This window comes from Amblyomma americanum, chromosome 4 (assembly GCF_052857255.1).
Source record: "Amblyomma americanum isolate KBUSLIRL-KWMA chromosome 4, ASM5285725v1, whole genome shotgun sequence".
NCBI lineage: Eukaryota > Metazoa > Arthropoda > Arachnida > Ixodida > Ixodidae > Amblyomma > Amblyomma americanum.
This window is the reverse complement of record NC_135500.1, coordinates 220,178,279-220,201,824: the sequence shown is the minus strand read 5'-3', so window position 1 is coordinate 220,201,824 and position 23,546 is coordinate 220,178,279. Positions and strand designations below refer to the sequence as shown.

The following is a 23,546-nucleotide window of genomic DNA, read 5'->3' as shown; positions in this document are numbered from 1 at the left end:
TATTCTTGTAGGCGGTTGAGAACTACATGCTCCATTAATTTTCCTAAGCAGGATGTCAAAGAAAGTGGGCGTAGATTTTTTATATATACACGAGTTCTTGCCTGGCTTTGGAAAAAATGTAATCTTTACATGTTTCCATTCTTGTGGAATGGTACCTTTTTTCCGGTACTTGTTCGAGGTCAGTACTTGAGAGCTCAGTGACCCCGTGTCCAAGTTTCTGGGAGCTTTGTTAGTAACACCGTCGGGCCCGGCTGCCGGCGCGGTGTGTATAGTTTCCCCATGGCAAACCACACCTCCTCCTCCGTGATCTCGGCGTCTGATTCCCTCGTGTGGTGTCCCGCGAGTCTGGCAGCGGTCCTTCTAGGGTTGCGTTTAAGTATCGATCTCGTAGTTCCGTTAAGAATTCCTCTGTGGTGCCTTAAATGCACTAATATCATCAGTTGATTTCGTTGAGTTGATTTGGTCTGTGTGGGGTCAAGAAGGTGCTTCAGCAGATGCCACTACCAATGCTGACCATTCATGCTTTCACAAATCTGCCACCATTGTTAATTTGTATTGAAGCGCTACAGTATAGGTTTCAATTTGTCTCTGTAATTGCGCTTATCTCTTTTTAAGAGTTCTGTTGTGTTTATTCCTCTCCCAGCAGTTTTGCAAGCTGAAATATGTGCTTCCCATGTGCAATAGCCTGGAGTCAGTGACTTGTCTCCCTTCTTGCATAGCTATTTCAGCGCTGGTAGCTTTAATATCTCTTTTTAGTGACTTCACCCAGGTAGTAGATATAATGTAGTGGTCGCTACCTAGCGTGTGTCCTGTGTTAGCCCACTTTCCATTTCGTATGTTCCTGACCAGGGTGAAGTTTGGCGAAGTCTCTGTACATACGCTTGCCTAAACTCGAGTTGTCTTGGGGGTTCAGGACAGTTGGGCCAAGTTTTGGGCTGCCTGTTATACTCTGTTGCTTCTGGGGCTAGCTCTTGTGCATCCCCATTCCGGGTCTGGTGCGTTGAAGTCCCCTACTATTAATAACTGAGAAGTCTTGATAAGTAACTCTGGCGCCCACCTGGCAGCCCACAGCACTGCTTACAATTTTAAAATTCGCGCCATGACTCAGGCGCTACTTATCTGCTTGCGAACTCTGGGCGCCATGGGTCAGCTTCTCGACTTGCTGTATTTGTTTAGCCACAAGGTGGTTAGATAGTTTTCAGATATACGCGTAACGTATTTCTTTAGTTTTGTGGATTTCGTCTTTTTAATTCAATCTAATCCAATCCGTGCTGAAAGCCGGCCAGTGACCGGCAAGCATGGCGCAGAGTTTGTTGACAGTTGGCAGTTGATAAAGTTGCTCCGTTTTTGTGAAGAATTCTCCACTCGCAAAAATCGCGTTTCGCGTCGCATTTCACTCATTCAACTTTTGGCTCAGCCCGTTGCAAGAATGGAGACCACACCGCCCACGGTTCGCCGCGGTCTCGTGCCCGTTATGGAGTATCTGCTGCAGGGCAGCATCATGGATGGTGCTTGCGAAGTGCTTCTTCACCGGCTGCGAGGTCTCTGCGACAACTCTGACTCTCCAATCGAGTCTTTTCACGACTACGAGATGGTCTTTCAGATAAGTGGGTGCTGTTCCGGATCTATGCGATTTTGATGAAGCTGTTGTTTGGGCTGATAGCAACATCCTGTGATGCAGGCGACGATGAGAGTGACGAAAGGGCAGTGCTGAAATTTGCACTGACGCACTGTTGTAAACCGTACGATTGTGCCGATTAAAAAAAAGAGAAAGATGTAGAGCGCTTACACATTCGCAAATTGTGTTGAGGTGGGGCGTTTCGTACATCTGCACCGTTGTCGGTTTTGTTCACCGTGCAGATACTAACATGTGCATGCAAGAAATGTGCTGCTTAGAGCAGCGCATTGCTCTGTAAAATAAACCTGCATGTTGAGAAACATTTTCTCGTCCAGTTTGTTTGTTGCTGTTACGCAGCAACGGGAAACCTTGTGGGTTTGTGCAGGAGGGCCCACAGGCACACCACTCACTGTGAGAGCAAGACAGTCGCTCGACAGCCCACAGATGCCATGGTAAGCAAAGGCACCTCGCTGACATTTTTAGCTTAAGTTGCAAGTGCCGGAAAAGGTGGACAGCGGCTGTCTTCAATGATGAAAACTCTTGGCTTACTCAGTGTGCTCTTATATCAGACTGTGGTGTTAACTGGCTTGTCTAATACTATTCTCAGCTGGTTTTTGAAGCACAGAGTGATGGCAGCAATCATTTGCAAGAAGTTCAGAGGTGCACATTGTCATTTTCAGGCACCTCCGTTACTTGGGGCAACCTGAAGTTGGGGACAAAAGCAGGCACACCGTTGTGAGAAGCTGCATTGACGTCAGTACGTCAAACAATGTTGCAAGCTTTCTTAATGAGCTGGGTTTTCGGTGAGTCATCAGCTGTATGACACTTTCATTACTAGCATGCATGTTGATTCAAATTGTAAGGGCCATGTTTTCATGTGCTCTCATGCTTGAATTCAGGGAGCACGAGGACTATGAAACTGCTGTGTCTTGAAAATCCTATTACTTTAGTTATAGTTTATTTATTTCAAATACTCTCATGGCCCCGTGGAAATTATTGAGAGGAGTGGAGCAAGTACAATATACAGAAGACATGGAGTGGGAATACAGCTACACATTGTAACAGACTATATGGCTCACTGTGTTACAGCAGTTCTATGCAGCAGTGTATACAGCAATGTTGTATATAGTGTATACAGCAATATTACGGCAATTGTGCATCTGCGTGAAAAACTGGAAGAAAAAATAAATTAAGAACAACCATACGTAGCACTGCACTTCAGAAATTCTGCTCAACCATTAACAGGAAACAACATACATAATATAGTTAAAAGTGACAACTAGAAAACATGCCATCAGATTCTGATGGGTTCCTAGCCATGTCAGAATTAGGGGTAATGAAAAAGCAGACGCATGCACAGTTGCTTAAGCCCAATTCGGTCAAATAAAACAACTGAACATACCGCAAAAGGATTGTTTGGAGTTAATATACAGTAAACTGAAAAATAAGTGGCAGAAGCAAGTAAAAAACAAACTGCATTCTTTAAACCATTTTAGGAGAATGGAAATCATGTAGACATCAAGAATGTTTTACAGAAGTTATTTTATGTAACCTATACATTGCACACACGCACACACACACACACACACACACACACACACACACACACACACACACACACACACACACACACACACACACACACACACACACACACACACACGCGCGTAGAACTTCTTACTGACAAAACAAAACAGATGGTTTAGAAGAACTTTTTGTTGGGCTAGATGGTGCATATTGTAACAAAAGAACTGTAGCGCAACCAAGACGAACACAAGAAAGAGGCACACAGGACTAGTGCTAAACTTCATCTAAACTTCATCTGAGATAAAGTTTAGCGCTAGTCCTGTGTGCCTCTTTTTTGTGTTCATCTTGGTTGCGCTACAGTTCTTTTGTTACAAAACAAAACAGACCTCTCTGCGAAATGTGTGGTGGTGAACTTGCTGTAAACCACATTTTAGTTCCATGTACAAAACTTTAAGGACTGAGAAAAAAAATATTTTGTCATTTTACAATGAATACATCCCATTGTAGCCCATATTGTTTTTGGGTGATCAAGCACTTGTTGATTTTTCATGTATTTTAAAGTTTTTTAAGGGAGTCAGTGTTTTACACAAAACGATAGGTATTGCCTTGAACAAAAGACATGCTAACCCTGTGTTTGGTGCATCATAGCCTTAGTTGCTTTTGCACCATAGAACTGAATATAAATAACTAAAAATAACCACACCAACCAGAATTGCTAGCACTTCTTCTGTAAATTAGTTAGATGTAAAGTTAGATTGTCTGCTGCTTTTTTTCATGGTTAAGAACTACCTAGGTGCCAGCTAGTGCTTAAGGCACAAATTGTAAATTTGTTATAGTGACATCGAGTCTGCCCATTTGAAACATGAAGAGGAAAAAAAAACTCGCCGTGTTATAGCTATTATTACTGTTTTGAAGTGTTAGTTATGTTACCGGACCTGCTGCAGGGGCTTAGTGGCTATGCCGTTTGGGTGTTCAGCTGAAGGTTGCGGGATCAAATCCTGGTTGCTGTGGCCGAGTTTTGATGGAGGCGAAATACAAAGCACCTGCCTAGTTGTGCAATGTCAGCGCACATCAACTCCAGGTGGCCGAATTTATCCGCAGTTCTCCACTCTCACATAGCCCACATGCACCTTGTGGACACATTGCGACCCCATTGTGAATGGCTGCACACAAAATTTTTCTTTAATGCCATATCTCACTGTATAGTCACTCAGCCATAGCAAATGACCTTTAGTCGACAGTGCCCAAGTCTAAATTAAAGGCTGGGGAATCTTATCTGCCTTTATTTTTTGTACAAAAGCATGTTTTTTTCCCTTCCTCAGCCTAGATTTAAAAACTGTGTTAAAGTATAGACAGGCTAGTTGGTTGCTATAGACTGAATGCATTTCTCCAGCTTGTTTCAATGAGACGCAGACGAACACCGATCAGTTGAGGTTCAACATTCACCTTGTGTGTGTCCCTTACTCTGTTCCCCATCTCTTTCAATGCGCTGACAAAGCGCATCCAGTAAAAACTGTCCCTTTTACCTAAACCTTTTGTTTTAATTGAGCAGTAAGAGAGCCCCAAATGAAATTAGCAGTCCAGTATAAACAGTAATACCCAGGAGTAGGCGCTAATAACATTCAACATGAGTACCTTCTAGTAGACTTGCACTGTACATTCACAAATGTTGGTGGGTGTTGCTGCAGTTTGCCAAGGAAATGAATGAGAAAGGTGCAGATGGTCGAGCATGAATATTATTAGGTTTAGGCCACTTTCTCCCTGGGCTGATGCCTCGAAAGATGGCCTTGTGCCCTCGCTGTGCCATCATACAGGAGTGTCAGTTCTCCCCAGGGTACTTTGTTCCATTTTACTTGTGGATCGGGGCATGTCATGTGGGAAACAGATAACCGATGCACCTTTAGGGTAGTGTGGTGGATTCTGGGAGAAAGTATGCCTAGCAGGGGCACTACAGTGAGATGGGCAGGATTAGGAAGTTAGAGGGTCAAGGTGGACGGAAGTGGCCACTCTCTGTAGTGGACATGCTTGGGCTCATGATTTGTGCTTTGCAGCCTTTTATTGCTGCATGTAACTGACAAACTTCGCTTCGTTTTTCCAGGTTAGACTTTGAATTTGTCCTGAAAGGACATATGTTTCAAAAAGGGCGCATGAAAGTCATCGTTGCCAAAGTATTTCGGGTAAGAAATGACACGAGAATTTTAATCTGTAGGAAGTAGTTACGTTCCTTCCAATTCTTAGATGCCTCCTACTTTTGGCTTAGCTGCTAGTTTCTCGTTTACTTTGTTGGGCATCTATCCAGTATTAACCCTTTAAAGCGCTTTGTACACAATCGTGTACACAGCGCACTTGCAGCTTTTTCCGAGAGCTTGCTGTACCTAGCAGTGACTTTCAAGTTTCAAGTTTAAAGTGATTTTAGCATCGTTCATGTCACAAATAGGTTGTTTTTTTTATGCCATTTAGCTACAGGTTGAACTTTTCAGTTTAAACTGAAAATAAAACAATAAAAGTACGCCAAATTTAATTTTAGAAATTCGGTTTTAACCGAAAAAGGTCAGTATTCTTGGTGTGCAAGGCATGGCTAGCTGGCTGTTGAATGTGAATTCCACTGAGTCAAAGTTGAAAATGAACTAAGTGCGGAAGGCAGGGCACTAAGGCAGCGAAGCATTGTTTCTTCACTATCACCACCTGCTTAAAGCATTTAGTCGGTCAAGTAGGTTAATTAACAGCATGTAGGACACTGACACGAAACGCGCATGGACGTCACGAGAAAGTAGTTCTGGCTACCGCGAAACTAAGCAGCAGTTCCAACGCTGCCATCCAGAGCTGTATAAGGGAATGCACGACTCTGATCAACATTACTGACTAGTAATGTTGGCTCTGCTGCCACCGACACGCAGCCCACATGATGTCCCGCCCTTGCGCTCAGCCCAGTGCGACAGCCTACGGAAAAAATGTCAACCTAGTTCTTAGACGTAAATGTGCACTTCTGTTTTTGCCTGCTGGCTATCTCATTTAACTTTAGTTTCTCTTTTAATGACGATAGCAATACAAGCACAGCTTGAAGTACTGCCATTTGCATGTTAATGAAAAAACGTCGAAGAATTTGTCACTTTTGACCACACAAAATTGCTACATTAAATCACCGAAAAAAGCCATTATTTCATTCGTCGAACATAATAATCGCCGGAAAAAAACGAAACCTGCGTTCGGAAATAAAAACCGAAAAATGTCCGTCGAATTTCCCAAAAATAGAAACCGAAAAGTCCAACCCCTACATGTAGCAAACATTGAACAACACATCGTCTGTCGTTTTTATGCTGACAGATTTCAGCACAAGTAATAGCGTCACTTTTTTTAAAATCAATTTCAAGTGTGAGGTGCATCTTTCGAAACAGAAACTGATTCCATTAGCCCTCGTGTGCTTATCTGGCAAGTCTTGGCATTTCTTTCTATGTTGCTCTTTCGAACCACTGCGACTCTTTGTATAGAATTTTGCACATCTTTGTAAAATTAACTGCTGGTATTTTGCGCTGGAATACTAACAAATTGTTGTTCTCAAGGTCTGAATTTACTATTTAGGTGGAAAAATAATGGTTTTTGATGAAAACAAAAATTGTGCCTGAAAGGGTTAAGAATGGAATGCTTTTAGCCTTCAGCTTCAGTATTTGTCAGATTGAAATTAATGGAAAGCAAGATCCTTCAGTCAGCGTTGAGCTGGTTTAAAGATAATTTCATAAAACGGCCAGTACCTGTTGGTTTTTCGCTCAGCTGATCAATGTTTTCTGACAAGGCTTCCCTAAAACCTTCAAAGCACATGTTGAGGAGAAGCCAGCCGGCATTTATTTTTATCCAGAAGCACATACAGGTAGACAGGCATAATAATTTGTGGTGGCTGTGATGTGTGCAGTTTGTTGCAGTTCTTCTTTAACATGTTCACTGCGGCAGCGATTTTCTGAGCCCTAATCCCTATGTATGTGCAGATTGCTCGTCACTGGCCAAAGTCAAAAGATGTTCACTATAGATAGTGAACAAGGGAGCCGTAGTGCTCCCGAAACGTCTTTTCATCTTTTGACTTTGGCCAGTGACCAGCAATCTGCATCAACATGATTCCTGACCAGACGGTATGCCGTCAAACCCTCGACTACATCCCTATGTATGTATGTGATTGGGGCTGGATCCACCAGTACGCCAGTGAAGCCAACACGTGGCAGTAGCGACCTGCAGCACATGTGCTTTTTGCAGGCTCTGAGAAATCCGAGCTATCCCACTGCTCCATTGCGCGACTCAGTATTCATGACGATAGCATGAATACATGATGCAGTGAACGTGTTAAAGTAGTTTGATAGTAGGGCAGTAGTGGTTCACAGGCCAGTGGGCGACCTTTTAGAAGAGTTGTGGCTGCCACAGGTATCACTGGTTTCAGATGACCACACGTTGCTTCACAACTGTTTTCAGGGGGTCCACTTGCTGGGGAATAAAGCTCGTCCATACGCTCTAAGGCAGTGTATTGTTCTTTTCTTGCGGGCATACATATCCTGCCATTCTGTCTGTTCGCAGCTGGTGCAGCAGGGAAACCCAGAAAGCATTGAGCCTGTTTCAAACTCTCACATAATAGAGCTGAGTGTTATTGCCCCAGCGGGACAGGTAAGGAACAGTTTGTTCTCGTAGTTCACATGTCCTGATTTTGGCGAGGTCATGGGTGCAATAGGTCGACAGGATGTCTCGGCTTTTAAAGGAAGCAGTACTACAAGGGGCTTCCATTGTATTACTCATATCTCCATTTTGGGAACAGGAACAAATGATTTACAGTTTTGAAAAACAGTAATATATCATTACTTGCTACATTCCGATTACTGAACACTTTACTTAGGAAAACACTTTCCCGTAGTTCGTCCATGGCATGCTGTAAAAAAAAAAAAAACTTTCAGTGTGCACATTGTTCTGGTGTGCTTACTAACAGTGTCTCTAATGCAGGAATCGTTAGGTGACGAGATGAAGGCATTTGCAGAGCAGCTGAAGCCGTATCCTTTTCATGATTTCAACTTTGTGTGATTTTTGCTAGGGGTTTGCGAGCGTTATAAATTTTCTAGTAGCGAATCACATATCCTTCTATTCGATTTGTCAAACATACCAAATAGTATATGTGTAAAACGGTTTGAAATCAGTTGAATGTGTTGTCAAGCTTTCGAATTGAATAACTGGCATGGAGTTTGAATAAGCCACATCTTAGGTTTTTTCTGATGACTGTTTCAAAAATGGGGCCGACTCCGATGCGGCACAGCATGCTGCCACGATCTGCGGCCAGGGTGAGGGTTCGGTGCCATGATGAGGCCATTCAAATCACTATTCGTAATACTCATACATGGCCTCCAAGGTTAGGCGATGCGGCAGGGCTGAGCAAACCGTGCAGTGATGACCAATCTCGGAGCCCATGGCTCACTTAATTCTCACCCCTCTGACCTGTTAGAGTGGCTCCAGATTACTTGCTGTTGTCATTCGTAACAAGAGGTATCTTTCCCGTGTGTATAACAAGACAGTCATAATTAATGTACTGACTTTGTAATGTTGCATACCCATACCAGAGATCATTGCCGAGTCTTTTGACAGCTACGGCTGCATAAGTTATATAGTGTACTGCTGCATGGTGTGCTGCTATATACTGTATTGCAGTGCAGTTGCTAGTGTATTGCTTTTGAAGGTTTATTCTGCACGAATATTCGCACAAGTATCAAATGTTAGTTAAAATATTCTTTTCGTATTTGGTTCTATCCCTATATGATTATTTTTTAGCAACAGTGATTCATACTTGATTGAGTTTTAAAAAAGTGCCATACTTACTCGCATAATTACCCCCCCACTTGACATTAGGAATGTATTTTTTTTAGCATCACGTAAAAATTGCTAAGGGACAAGGAGGGCAATGTCATTAGCAGTATGGATAAGATAGTAGCCGAAGAGTTTTACACAAGTCTATGCAGTAGCCAATGTCATCAGAATGTTAAGAGAGAAACAGTAGCGAACAGCAATGCATGATCCCGTCAGTAACGAAAGAGGAAGCAAAGCAAGCCTTAGGAGCAATGCAAAGGGGAAAAGCAGCTGGTGAGGATCAGTTAACAGCAGATCTGTTGAAGGACAGAGGAGAGATTGTGCTAGAAAAACTAGCCACCCTGCATACGCAATGCCTTATGCCCTCGACCGTACCAGGAGCTTGGAAGAACGCAAATATTATCTTAATTCACAAGAGACGCCAAGTATTTGAAAAATTAGACTGATCAGCTTACTGTTCCGTTGCCTACAAGGTATTTACTAAGATAATCGCTAATACAGTCAGGGCAACCTTAGACTTCAATCAACCAAATGATCAGGCAGGCTTTCATAAAGGATATTCCACAATAGATCATATTCACACTATCGATCAGGTGATAGAGTAATGCGCAGAATATAACCAACCCCTATATATAGCCTTTATTGATTACGAGAAAGCATTTGACTCAGTGGAAACCTTGGCAGTCATGCAGGCATTGTGGAATCAGGATTTAGAAGAACCTTATGTGAAAATACTGGAAGAAAATTAGCTGCGGTTTAGCTACTGCTGAACCTGGTTAGATAGCGAAAGTTGTGCTGTATCGAGCAAGTACGCGCAGCTTGGCGCCTGTAACATTTAGTGCGTTCTGCACACTGGATAGCCAGCGCACCCACCCTGCCATCCTGGCAGCTGGCAGTTAATGGTTCATCGCGAAAGGTTGGTCACCCAATGAACGCTGCGGCCTATTGCTGCAGTGTCGTGTGTCTGCCACAACGCTGTCAGCGCTAATGCATGCAACCCACATGTCTCTCACACCACCGCCACACACCTCAAAGTGCGATTGAGGCGTCCACTGACCCAGGGTGCCAGTTTTGCGCCCTTCCTTTCCTCAAAATCATCCGAGTCAACATAGCCAATGCCAACGAACACAATGAACCGCAATGAATGCCGACGGCCTATAGAAACAGGCGAGCGCTCGGTTTCGGCTTCGGTGGCGGCAGAGTGACGTCATAGTCGTCACATGGTTCAGGGTCAAACGCCTGCACACATCGCACACGGCAAAGTAGGCCGCAGCGTTCACTGGTTGACCGCTTCTTGCAGCATGGCAAGGTGGGTGCGTTGTCTATCCAGCGTGCGGATAGACAACATTACAGACGCCAAGCCGCGTCTGCTTGCACAATTGAAGGTCATTCTCCGGCCCACCCGACTGCTTTACTTAGCGTAGTAAAGCTTTTTGTTTCAATATCCATAAAGTCAGCATATAAAATTCCAATAGGGAAGGGCGTCGGGCAGGGAGACACGATCTCGCCAATGCTATTCACCGCCTGTTTACAGGAGGTATTCCGAGGCCTGAATTGGAACAGTTAGGAACAAGAGTTAATGGAGAGTACCTAAATAATCTGCGATTTGCTGATGACATTGCTTTGCTGAGTCACTCAGGAGATGAATTGCAAAGCATAGTGAATGAGTTAGACAGGCAGAGCAAAACGGTGGGTCTAGAAATTAACATGCAGAAAACCAAACTAATGTTCAACATTCTAGCAAGGGAACAGCAGTTCACAATTGGTAGCAAGGTGCTGGTAGTAGTAAGGGAATATGTCTACTTGGGGCAGGTAGCGACCACTGATTTGGATTATGAGAGAGAAATAACTAGAAGAATAAGAATGGGGTAGAGTGCATATGGCAGGTTCTCTCAGGTCATGAATGGCAGTTTACCAATACCCCTCAAGAGAAAAGCATACAACAGCTGTCTCTTACCGGTACTCACTTACGGGGCAGAAATGTGGAGGCTTACGAAAACTGTTCAGCTCAAGTTAAGGACAACACAGGGATCTATGGAAAGAAAAAATGATAGGTGTAACATTAAGCGACCGGAAACGGGCTGATTGGGTAAGGGAACAAACACAGGTTAATGACATCCTAGTCGAATTCAAGAAAAGGAAATGGGCTTGGGCGGGGCATGTAATGCGAAAGCAACATAACCGCTGGTCCTTAAGGGTAACGGAGTGGATCCCAAGAGAAGGCAAGCGTAGCAGGGGGAGGCAGAAAGTTAGGTGGGTGGTTGAGATTAAGAAGTTTGCGAGCATACGGTGGGCGGAGCTGGCAAAGGACAGAGTTAATTGAACGCAGAGTTAACACGCAGTGCCAAATGGTGGCAACTTTAGCTATGCGCACAGCAATAATCCAGAACCTGATGCTGCCTGCGCTGAGACTCTGCTTGGGCGGCACTTTTCGCTGCAGCTACAGTACCCTTTTCTTCCGCTTCCCTCCCCATGCTCCCGCCATACTTTCACTCGCCGCATTGTTTCTCGTCCGCTGAGGAGGGACGCTACCAACTTGGGAATGGGCGCCAAAGACCTGTGCTCTAAAGCTCTCACGTGGCCTTCAAGGCGGGTGTCAGCATGTCCTTTACCATGTTGTGATTGGCCGGTGACTGTCAGAAATTCGTTGGATCGTGCCATGATAGAGAAAATGCCTTTTGAAGCAAACAATGCTGAAACACGAATGCGGGCGACACGGAAGCGCAACTTGTCGACTGCACGTTTTTGTTGATGACTGACGGATGGGCATATACGAAACTTGGACGTCGAATATGTCGAAACTTTTTCCCCACGTAATGAACCCTCTCCCAAACTAGTGCCAACATTTCTGGAAAAAGAGGGTTCACTACGAGAGTAAATGCGGTACTATTCTCACATCCATATTTTTCCATGATGATCCTAGTCAATTTATTCAATACTAGTGATGCTTGCAGTGCAATATGACAGCAATTTGAGTCTTTGGTTTGCAAGAACTGTCCAAGATCACCTGCATGGTAAGGAACCATATTTGCGCACGTAACTTGTGGACTTCCAAATTAAGGCTTCCAAAAGGGGGTACGCAGATTATGGGGAGATTTTGCAGACACGTCCTAAAATATTCCGCAAAGGTCATAATGCGCTATGTATATGCTATATTGCCACTTATAAGTCGACCCTGCAACTGGTGCCTCTCGCTGGCCAAAACAAAAAGCAAAAGTCGACTCCCTCTACCACACCCATCCCAGATTTACATATGTAGTTCCCCGTGTGATGGCTTGACGGGGCATGCGCAGCTCAAAGTAGTAAACACAAAACAATGCTATCACCATACCAGCAGTCGGAGAGCAAAGATACAAGGTGTAAAACGGTGCCCTCGCATGCTTCCTGTTGTGTAGCGGCAAAGAGAGCAGCCAACAGGTCGGTAGTTTGGGGTTCAGGCACGGCGCACGCTTCAAAAGTTATTGGAAGTTGCTCTCGCAGCCGTTCATACAAGAAAGCATCTGCCAGCTCGAGCGAGCTGGGTAAGCAGCGTGCAGTACTTTTTTACCAGAACCAATTCACAAACGAATTACCTACTTTTTTTTTTTACACCACTCACCTTTCGTAGCCACACTTGGCCTCGCCGATCTTCCCCAAGCCTGCCCTGCGCGCACCTGCATGCATGCTGGTGTGTTTGTGCAGTGGGGAGCGCAGTATGAGAATACAAGTTTTTTTTGTAAGTGCGGTACTTGAGATTGTTCTGCATCTGACATAGCAGAGAGCACAGGCAAAGTTTTTGTGGGGTGTCTGTTTAGAAATCTTTGTAGTACTACACCAAGAATTGGGATTACTGTTGGGAAGGAGAACTTTACCAACATTTCACTCTTAGATCATTCAACACAAGAAAAACAGGTGTGTGGCATTGCTTCGGGGCGCAATAATTGCTGTGTATATTTCCTGACACATGTGTCAGCCTTGTGGAACTCGAGAAGATTGACCACACGAGACTCCAACATATCTAAATTTCTTCACTCAGTTTTGTAACCATTCTACTGTTCTCATTGCCCTGTACATAAACCACTCTTCAGTGTAATAAACTATGCTGTTACAAACACTGCCCCACTGCTGTCACACGCAATGTGATATGCACACTTGTTACCAGGAATGTCAAAAGGTGTGAAAGACATCTGGGCACAGCTCAGTTGTCTCGGCTACACTTGCAACATACAGATCTGAGTCTAGCTTGCATTCTGGCCAGGGATTCTCCACGTCTGTATGAACATTTAAACGTCAATATTGAATGCAGCAATGAAAAAAAAATTTGATCTTAAAATGCAATAGTTATCAAGAGCCGCCGCGGTGGCTCAGTGGTTATGGCGCTTGGCTGCTTCCCTGAAATACGCGGGTTCGATCCCGGCTGCAGCGGTCGCATTTCCATGGAGCCGAAATGCTACAGGCTTGTGTACTGTGCAATGTTAGTGCAGGTCAAAGAACCCCAGGTGGTTGAAATTATCCAGAGCTCTCCACTACGGCATCCATCATAGCCTGACTCACTTAAGATGTCAAACACCACAAAACCAATTAAATGCCTTTGCTCAAACAAGCAGCCACAGAAATGCTAAAAGCATGTCGTTGGTTGCAAAACAGTTTAATAGCACACATACTGCCATGCACCGGACTAGGCACTCCAGTAGGTGCCCACTCTTCATTTTCTTGCTGTTCCCTCTGTCACAAGTGCCAGAAGCACTCCTCTACTTTCCTGCAGTTGCAACCACTTTGGTCTTAAATAAGAGCATGTCATCACTTGAACACAACAGTGTCCAACATTGCTCCGAGGCACTGAACGATGTTTGAAGCCATGAGGATGTCCACCCGCTCTTCCAGATGTCGCTTGGGGTCCTGCGAAGAACAGCAGTGGCACAGCTGTCACCCACACTCCTGAAAAGCTCAAAGTCCTGCGAGCTGACTTAGTGCACATTAGAAAGAAGTTCACTGGCGCATGCCCTTTCTGTACCTTGGCCCTGAAGTTGCACACCACGTGCCTTGTCCCATGCACTAAGCAGAGAGGGTTATGCAACTTAAAAATCAAAGGGTTAATCACTGTGGTGGTGTTGCACTCACACCAGCCTAGTTGAGGGTTTGCAGAACCAGACCTGAACATTGTAGCGTGCTTATTTCCCCTCGAATTCCATCTTGCCACTGCTGTTGCCTAACTCTTAGTTCTTTTCCTCATGACTCGAATGGTCTGGCTGGAAAAGTGACAAACTTCCAAAAGCTTCCTTTTCTGCCCACTGAACTGTATGTGAACCAGTGTTGTAGGTGTTACCGAAAAAAAGTAACTACATACTAACACGTTACGCTAAGGAAAAAGGCACGCGTTACCGCGCTACGTTACCTGTAAAAAAAAGCAACGCGTTACCGTTACCGAAAAAAAGTACCGCATGTTACTTTGCCGTTACTTCATGGACATAAATTTTAATTAGTGCGTCTTTGCCCTAAGAACTCACGATAACAATTTTATAAAGCTCCTATTTCACATAAAACTTCTAGCCCAAACAATCATTTTAAGCGATACATATCCTGATTTAACGAGAATACTTTGCACAAATGTGCAGGAGCTTAGCAATGTTATAGTGGCCTAAAGTTGCCTGTAGAGTTGCATGTGATGGCTCCTAACTCTGTGGCACATGGTGAAGCCATCTTCTGAATGTGACATTAAACACAAAATGACACTTCATCATCAGTTCTAACTTCACAAAGAAAACGTCACTGAACTCTCAACAAATTTAAGGCAATTGTGAAAAATGTGATGTTCCAAAATGCTCGGCTTTCTTCCACTCTGTAGAAAGTTGTGTGTGTGAGTGGTACGGGAAGGGGAGTTAGCCGAAGGCGAGTGTGGGAATGCGTGCACGTGTTTCGTGCTTTATGGCTATTTTTTTTTTTAGTTGGGTGCGTCGTGAAGGGCAGGTGTTTTCTGGCATGCATGCGAGCCGCAACAAAGGTCGTCGAAAGCGCCTGTTTATTTGCAACATCACTTTAGGTACTCTGCGCTTTTTTTCTAGAAAAAGGGAACGGAGTGGGACAACTGGAACAAAAAGTAACGAGTAACGTGACAACTCACGTTACCAAAAAATGTTAATGTAAGTATGCTACCCGTTACAGGTCCCAAATGGTAACGAGTACGTTACTAAGTTACTGAAAAAAGTAACGCGTTGCCACCAACACTGATGTGAAATAATGAATCAACCTTTTGAAACAAAAATGTGGCTACTAATGGTGATATTACTGGCCAGGCGTTTGTATCGAGTGATCAACAAAGTTGAAAGATCGGACAGAAATGGGGGCATAGACAAAAAAAAAACACGAACAAAAAGTGGTCAATTAACCCTTGAAACATGGTGCCAGCTCTGTTCATTGTTGCCAGGCCGAGCATGCAGAGGTCATCACAAGCGCACCAGCAATGTTTTGAGTCGGTACTTTGCAGCTTTCATGACGTCCCAAAGTTGGAGCTCACTTCAACTGGCGGAAGTGTGGTGTTATTGCCACAGCCATCTGCAAATTCTACTGGTCTTGCTTGGCCTCCATCCAGCAGGTGGTCTATGAGGTCAAAAATTATATGCTATGTGCCAGGTGTCAAAGCGGGCAAGTTTGTCCACGTTGGCTGTGTACTTGGGCATGTTTGGAGTGCTGCTATGGGCCTCGTAGAAGGGCTCCTCCTCCATCTATTCTTGCTGGCACAGTAAATCACCAGTGCAGGCTTTTTGCGGGCTGCCTGCTTTTACCCCTTCGGTTGTACTTTTGTGCATCTGTTCCCATACTTTTCATCAGCAATCAGGCTGAGGAAGCTCTCCAATAGCTGCTTAGTGTGCTGCACCTACTTGGTGTCCACACACTGCAGGTGCACACACTTAAAAAGTAGCAACCATGTGGCACTTCACTAAAGCATCTCTCATATACAAGTTTTTCCACTGCCCTGCACACCTTCCACTTCTGTAAGGATGCTATAGAGAAAGAAAGAAAAGAACTTTATTGAACACTCCCGAAGGCGCACGTGCCTGTAGGCACATCCCAGCGCAGGGCCCAGGCCCTCTTCTCCTTGTGTCCTTCGCGAAGCGGGGCACACTTGCACAGATTTTCAAGACGGTTTGAGCCCACTCAGGAAGACGGGGAGGGAGACACAGCTTAACGTGTGCTGCGGCACCTCCTCCATTCCTCGGCGCCACCACCCACTTTTGGAAGCTTTGAAGATGGTTATAAAAGCGCGTTGCATGCTGTTATGCGGTTTTTGGTTGGGCTTCATTGAGGGAGCAGACAGGACCTTGGTTTGAGACGATGTGAAGAGAGAGCTTGAGAGCTACTTATTGTGTCAGTTTTGGTAGCTGATTGCGAAGCTTGTTTATTTTGTGCGTATTTGTTCCTGTATTTTTTTCGAGGTTTTATAAAAGCCCAGATCCTCTGTTCATTCGTGTAATCGTATGTGTGTGTGTGTAACGAGTACCTCATAGAAGCGAGGTAGTGAAGAACTATGACCTTTACTAGATTCCTCTCTGCAGTCTCATTCAGAACATTGCCATGTGAGTTTAAGCCTGCACAACCAGCCTCTCTTTGGTAAATCTGCAGCACCTGGCAGGTCGATGACAGGCAGACGACAGAGCAGCCATAAGTCAAGCCTTCTACTGCCATAGACTTCCATTGCATCTGGGTGACCTTGGCCAAGAGGGCCTGGCAGGCAATCTCTCTAGATCGAAGCTTCCTCTCAAACTCTCGGCGGTAGTGGGGGTCAGCTGGAATTTCTATGCCAAGGTGATTGAACAACCAGGCAATGCAGCTACATTGTGTGCACAAGGGAGCTGTGGTTCTTGCTGAGGTGAAAATTCCGAAGGGGAGCAAACAGAAGCTGGCTCCATGAGTTTCAAGCTAAGGGTACAGCCCTCAGTGGAGCAGATATCCAAGATAGACTTCAGTCCATCCACACTCGGGAAGTGTGAAGAGGTTCCCCTAGGCCACTTGCTGAGAAATGCCGCTACATACATTCCAGACACGAATGCTTGAATAGGACTGTTGATATTGGGCACCCTTGCCTCAGTCCTGGGCTGTTGTAACCAAGTCGGCAGCCATTATGGAGTTCTACAAGAGTCTGCTTTTCTTCCAAAAGCTGGTTGGTTTGGTTGGTTTATGGGGTTTAACGTCCCAAAGCGACTGAGGCTATGAGGGACGCTGCAGTGAAGGGCTCCGGAAATTTTGACCACCTGGGATCCTTTAAATGTGCACTGACGTCGCACAGCACACGGGCCTCTAGAATTTCGCCTCCATCAAAATTAGGCCGGTATTGAACCTGCGTCTTTTGGGTCAACAGCCAAGCGCCATAAGCACCGAGCCGCTGCAGCGGCTCCATCTGTCCTAAAGGTCACAATCTCCTAGAGCATTCTTCTGTACACTGCCTGCATCTTGAGTTGGACCAGTTTGGCCATATTTCAGTTCACTTTGAGGTACTGTCTTTCAAAAGCAGTAAGTAGATCTCGGTCTCACTTGCACCATGTGACACAGCAAATCGGTACTCCTGGCAGGCCTGTTTTGGGGTTCTAAAGGCTACCCAGAGCTCCTTGTCCCAAAAGTTTTTGCACCGTTTTCCCTGGTTACTCTCGCCACTACCGTTGGGGACGGGCAAGATTGTCTGGACAGCAGCAATGGCGCGCTGTAGCCAGACCTTAAAATCTTGGGAGTGTGTGTCTATGGACATTTCCGGAGCCTCTTCTAGTAATACAGCCACCTTTTCAACTGCCCAGCTTGCCAGATGACCATGGCATCCAGCTCCAAATGTCAGCAATATGCTGCAGGGTTCGCTGCCAATACTGCTGCTGCCATCAGAGTCTATGATCATCTTGGTCAGCTACTGAGGGAGCAGGGTTGGCGAGATGAGACATTAGTCAATACGGTAAAAGCTCGTTAATTCGAACTCTGTTAATTCGGGTTGATGCCTGCGTACTGGCACAGCCCTTTGTATTTCAATGGGGGGAAAACTCCCGATAATTTGAACTAGGAGCACCTGGCTGACACCGCTCCTCGTAGATAGAAGTTGACCCATAGTGAGTACAACGCACTGCAAATTTACTAGAGATGTCAAACAATAGTGCTCCAGTGCGGGCTGCTGGAGCACTTGCCCGCGCCGCCAATGCTTTGGCACAAGCCATTCCAGGTTTTGCTTTTGCCGCAGTCACTCGGTCGCGCCCGTGGTGTACGCAACGCACTACAGCGGTTCGGACGCCGCCGTGATGCTTTTTGTTGGTGCCGCGAGCTACATGGACATCAGTGTGGAGACGAGTCCTTGAGTGACGCTGATATAACTGAGCAGACGCCGCAGGGCTCACGTGCGGTGAGCATAGCAGACAGTGATGAGCCTATGCCACAGCCAAGTGCATGTGAAGTAGCGTCGGCGCTCCATATTGTGCTAGAGCTCTTGCGCAAGCTGCAGATGGAGTCTTGGCAGAAGAAGCGCAAGCAAATGCACATCACTGATTAGTTTCAACTTTGACAACCATTCCCCGTAAATAAAACTTGTTTTGAGGCATAAATAGTGTTCTATATTCCAGCACTGAAGCTCGCTGTTCACAGTTTTGTACACTGAAAGAACTGCGCAGACCCTCCCCATTGTGGAGCAGTTCTGCTTCTGCCACTTCCGACAGCGTGCGCGAATTAAAACATTTGATGGAACTGCAAGAAATTTCTGTTGAGCAGTTTTCCTCTATAAAGGAGACAACAATTGCTGAGGTTCAAATAAAATAAACTTCGCCTTCAAGCAAACTGTTTTTGGCAATTTCGGACATTTTCTCACTTCCTTGAAGTCCAAATTAATGAGGTTTTAATGTACTATAAATTAAACACCAAGGACCCACGAAGCACTGGGAGGTAAATACAACTAGACTGCAGTTATGCACAGTGCAAATGTGTTTACTGCACAGCACAAAGTAAAGTAACTGCCAACACTCCGCAGTGCGGTTAGACAACAATGGTGCACTTGGTCATGGACCAACACTCATGTCAAGCGGTAAACTGAAGCTATCCACCACTGCAGACCATTATCATTCTCTCATGTGGTACACAGAACAGTCATGTTTGAACACTCTTTGATCTTACCTGCTTTCCAACATTCTTGATGGCCAGCTGCTCTGGTGTCATTTTCTCTTCATCTTCCAGAGACTGTGGCAAAAACAGAAACAATGGCTTTGAAATTATGACTGAAAAATCTCGGTGCACGACAAAAGTTCACACTAATTCAGTGGCAACCAATAAAACATTACTGTTTCAGAATAAAAAAGAAAACTGCAGCAAGACTAGAAACCACTACAGAGCTAGACAGCTTGTTATTCGGAGAACTTATGCAGCTACAAATAATATGCAGATTCCCGCACTTAGAAATGAACTGATATCAAAGCAAAGAGATCCTACTGTAGATGCACTGCTCTTAACACTTATGAATGGCCATAAGATACCACATATTTTTTTTACTGCTTATGAACAAGCAGTATTTTCTTCAAAGAGCCTACATTTTAAAGTTAGAGAATGCTGTCTATGAAAACTAAATGTGTGAAGACGGTTCAAGGATGAGACACAGCCAATTCACCAATGAGGTTTTAGTTGCAACACTTGCATTACTACAGCACCCGAACAGTCAGTGAACAACTACAACTTCCAACATAAGAAAAACTGCCAGTCTAGAAAGGCCCAAAAGCATGAAAAGCTTCATAAGGGCGCCTACATTCCATGAAAAACCCATGGCACTGAGTAAAATGCCAAAGGAGATAGCACAACCATGCATTACCACTGTTAGCTACCAGCCTAAACAAGGACTTTGCAACCTGCATTTACTGCTGCAACTGTAACTTGGCATTAACTAACCTAAGTGGGCTCTTCTCTTCCAAAAGCTGTTAAATAATGTGCACGCTCTACAAACAGCTGATGAGAACTAAACAATGTTTTAAAAATTAAAAGGCAAATTTTCCATGCAAACTATGCATAAAGCTGCCACTAAAAATTGCCCATTTTTCCAGGTGGGGTACAGAAAGAAGTTGCAGCAATGTTAACCTGAGGCCAGAATGGCATGGAATGCAAGATCCAGCAGAAAGTCATGATATAAAACCTGACGCAAGTTCTTGCACAATTTTTCTATGCCTAGTCGGAAGAAAACGGGCAGGAATGAGTTCTGAGCACAATATAATATGCAAAAGCACTGGAATTGGAAAGTGAGGAAGGATGCATAGATGAGAGCAGAAAAACTAACCTTGTTGTAGGCTTTTGCAAGTTCCAACATCTCTGCCACAGTGCTCTCGTTGACCTGGCAGTGCTGGTCGTAGTCCTGCAAGGTCAGCCCATCTGTCCAGCTCTTCTTGTGCAAGTTTAGCAGCATCTGCATGAGACAAAGGCAACTGTTTATTATAGACATACGAACAACACAGCTGAACAGCACGACTAATACAGTGATGTGATTGGCTGCATGCACTTTGGAGCAGCTTTAAGCTCAGATCTATACCGCATTTTCAGGTGTGTAAGTCGCGGTTTTCTGGAGTTTTCTTTGATGCAATTTATATATATGGCAAAAATGATGCGCCTTTTTTTACATTCCCAGCAACTATGTTTGAAAATAAAATCAATGTGTACAGGAGACAAACAGTCCGAGTCATTCGAGAGCTTCAGTGCAGCTTGATCTGTTACCATGATCCGCTTCTGCAGAGACCCAGCTCCACGCTCATTGGGGCCATCTGCATGCGCACATAGCCCTCCACAGCAGCACACCACACCTGCAGAATGTGGACTGTCCTATGCTAAAATTGTGTTTTTAAAACTTTAGCCTATGGGTGAAACCACACAATCTTGCAACAACAGGCGGTGGCAAGAAGCGTGTGCCACCACTGTATCCAGTCCCGTCATCTTTTCGAAAGTTTAATTTCAGCATCTGATCCATACGGCTTCATGTGTGTTGTGCATTGTTCTTGCTCAACATGACATTGCCTGCGAGGCGAAGAAGGTATGATGCGAAACTGAAGTTGCGTGTCGTTGAATATGCACTGGAGAACAGGAACCGCGAAGCTGGGAGACAGTTTGATGAGTGAGAAAAAATTATCCGGCACTGGCGCAAACCCACAAGAGTGGTGAGGCCAACACACACAAATAAAAAGGCCGCAGTAAAAAGGCACGCTAGTCAAAGCATGGCAGCTGCTGCTTGCATGCATTTTCATCGTACTCTCTGAAGAAGAGCATTTTTATAGCGCATACCGAATGAACTGGTGAGCCTTATGCACCAGCGCGAATCGTAGGATTGTTTTCTGAAAAACTGCCTTTGCAGGGAGGTGCGACTTATACGGGATGAATACATATTTTAAAGGCGTTTATTTGACGTGCACGCTGGTGGGCATTGGTCGAAGAGCGCCATGATGGACACACTCACAGGTGTCACTCAGGATCCCGACTGCACTTCATCTACCTCTTCGCTGCGCTAGATTAACTGCTGCCAGTCGGCCCCATTACAATACATATATATATCATACACACCCAGTAACACCTCGTTGATACGTTTAAAAAAAATCGCAGGAAAAACATTGTCTAAGGAAACATATGACCCAAATCGCTTAATTTTCGAAAATGTAACGGCTGAATGAGGCACAAAGACATTGATTGACAATTTCACTTCATGATAATGTCGATCAGCATTTCTGGCACAAGATCTGAACAGATTCTTTTTTTAGCGCTCGCAGAATTCAGTCCACATTTAAGCTTTTCTTAAGCGCGGAAAGAACTTCGCAACGTATCTGGTCCGTCGATGGCAATGGTTAAAGTAACCACAATATCTTAATTTTGGATGCTTCGCCCCTTTGCACCTGAGTTGTGGGGGGAAGGTCGCAGCGTTTCTTTTCACGTTGTGTTCACTTGACTCAGCATGCTCATACCTAAGCGCATCCCTGTAGTTCATGGATGCTTGGCCCCCATGCTCATATCCAGCATGAAGAAACCTCGACTCTTCCGTCCGTGTTGAGTCCTCGCAAAAACAGCTCTCTCGAATGCTAGCACGGTGATCGTATCTTATATTGTTGTTGTAGTAATGATGCTTCACCTCTTTGCACCTAGTCACTAGAGAGAAGCCACTACGGTGGGTGACTGACACTGCATTCTAGCTCTTCATGTCGCTTGCCCTCACGTTCAGCACACCTGTATGTTTGCACAAGTGCGGCTGGTCAATAAATGTATTACAGTCAAACTCACTCATAACAATACTGAAGTGCCATGGAAATACCATTGTTATAACCAGGTTGTGCCAAAAAAAAAGAAAATATCACGAACTTTAGAGCATTTAATGACAGGAAAGACCTGGAGGGGTCTGATTGTTTTAGTGCCTGTAAAATCTCGTTAAATTGAACTTCAGAGGACCAGAAAAACGTTCAAATTATTGAATGATCCTGAAAAATTTGTTTGGTGAAAGACTTTGCAATGGCTGCTTGCTTTTGTGATGAGAACAGTGCGACGATTATTATTATTTTTTTCATTTCCATAAATGCTTTATTGCATGCATACTGTCTGGAGCGTCGAAGCAGAACTGCTCAAAAATGGCAAGGGCGACACGGAAGCGCTGGAGCCCCACTGCCACTGCATCACACCCCTCACAAGCAGTAGCGTGGTGTGTGAGGAGGCTTCACTGCACAAACAGTGAACGGCATGTGACAAGTGCGCAGTTTTGGCGCACTGGAAGAACCGGAGAAAGAACCACGTGAACGAATGCGATAGCGCCAATTAGCGCCCGAAACAGCGCGCAGCAGGGCTTGGTTAACTGGCTGCTATGGGCTTGCCTGAAGCTCAGAGAAGTGAAACCGAGCATACGCGGTCTGACTGATTTCGAGACGAGGCCGTGCATTTGTCGCCATGCCTGGCGTTGTATGCACATCTCAGGTGCACGGATGACTCTGCAGCATAGAATTCAGGTTTTAACACGGCTATTTGGTCAATCACTCGCCGCGCCAGTCACACCTGGACACAGCCTCCGTTCGGGAGCCCGTTCGAATTAACCGGTGCGAGACCCGTAATGTCCGAATTAGCAAGCGTATGACGCCATAGACTTACATGGGCATTGGCCAGGACTGTGCTGGCAGTTCGAATTATACGGATTTCGAATTAGTAATGTAGGTGGAATTAAGAGCTTTTACTATTATATTTTACAACTTAAAAGGTTTCTGCCCGTTGCTGTCCGCGCCGGTGACAGCTGCCATGATCACCTCGTTGGTGAGGTCTTCATTTGTAATTATTGCATCATCAGCGTGCAAGGATTCTTCCACTTGACACGCCGCAATCATCATTTTTCACCGATGACCAAAGCTCTGTCATCAATGCACCGGCGGTAGCTTCACGCGCCTCCGCGTCACTGGTGTCAAGCCCGCTTTCTGGAAGCAATTCTTAAGGGAAATCTAAGAAGTGTGCAGAACCAAGGGTGCAGTGACAGCTGACGAGAAAAACCACGCTGGCAACGCACGTGCACCACACCGACTGATTGGGAGTATGCATGGCACGCGTGGCCAATGCAGCAGCTCGCCTGGCGCGGTGACGCCTGCCCTTG

At 45.1% G+C, this 23,546-nt stretch overlaps 2 protein-coding genes across 3 annotated transcripts in view; one reads left to right on the top strand and one right to left on the bottom strand.

Moving 5' to 3' along the window:
* Nucleotides 1-1,276: 1,276 nt before the first annotated feature.
* Nucleotides 1,277-13,068, top strand: MED18 (mediator complex subunit 18). Its single transcript, XM_077663516.1, has 7 exons — nucleotides 1,277-1,607; nucleotides 2,004-2,070; nucleotides 2,299-2,421; nucleotides 5,244-5,322; nucleotides 7,703-7,789; nucleotides 8,120-8,166; nucleotides 12,924-13,068. The coding sequence occupies exons 1-7, from the start codon at nucleotides 1,430-1,432 to the stop codon at nucleotides 12,970-12,972; spliced, it is 630 nt and encodes a 209-aa protein (XP_077519642.1). The 5' UTR covers nucleotides 1,277-1,429; the 3' UTR covers nucleotides 12,973-13,068.
* A 511-nt stretch (nucleotides 13,069-13,579) lies between these two features.
* The window catches only part of Rpn11 (regulatory particle non-ATPase 11), a 157,342-nt gene continuing 147,375 nt past the window's right edge, over nucleotides 13,580-23,546 (bottom strand). For both annotated transcript variants that reach the window (XM_077663515.1, XM_077663514.1), the window contains exons 9-11: nucleotides 20,229-20,354; nucleotides 19,085-19,147; nucleotides 13,580-13,849 (exon numbers count right to left, since the gene is read on the bottom strand). In XM_077663515.1, coding sequence (XP_077519641.1) covers nucleotides 13,751-13,849; nucleotides 19,085-19,147; nucleotides 20,229-20,354 — 288 coding nt within the window. In that variant the 3' untranslated portion in view covers nucleotides 13,580-13,750. The remainder of the gene's footprint in view (nucleotides 13,850-19,084; nucleotides 19,148-20,228; nucleotides 20,355-23,546) is intronic.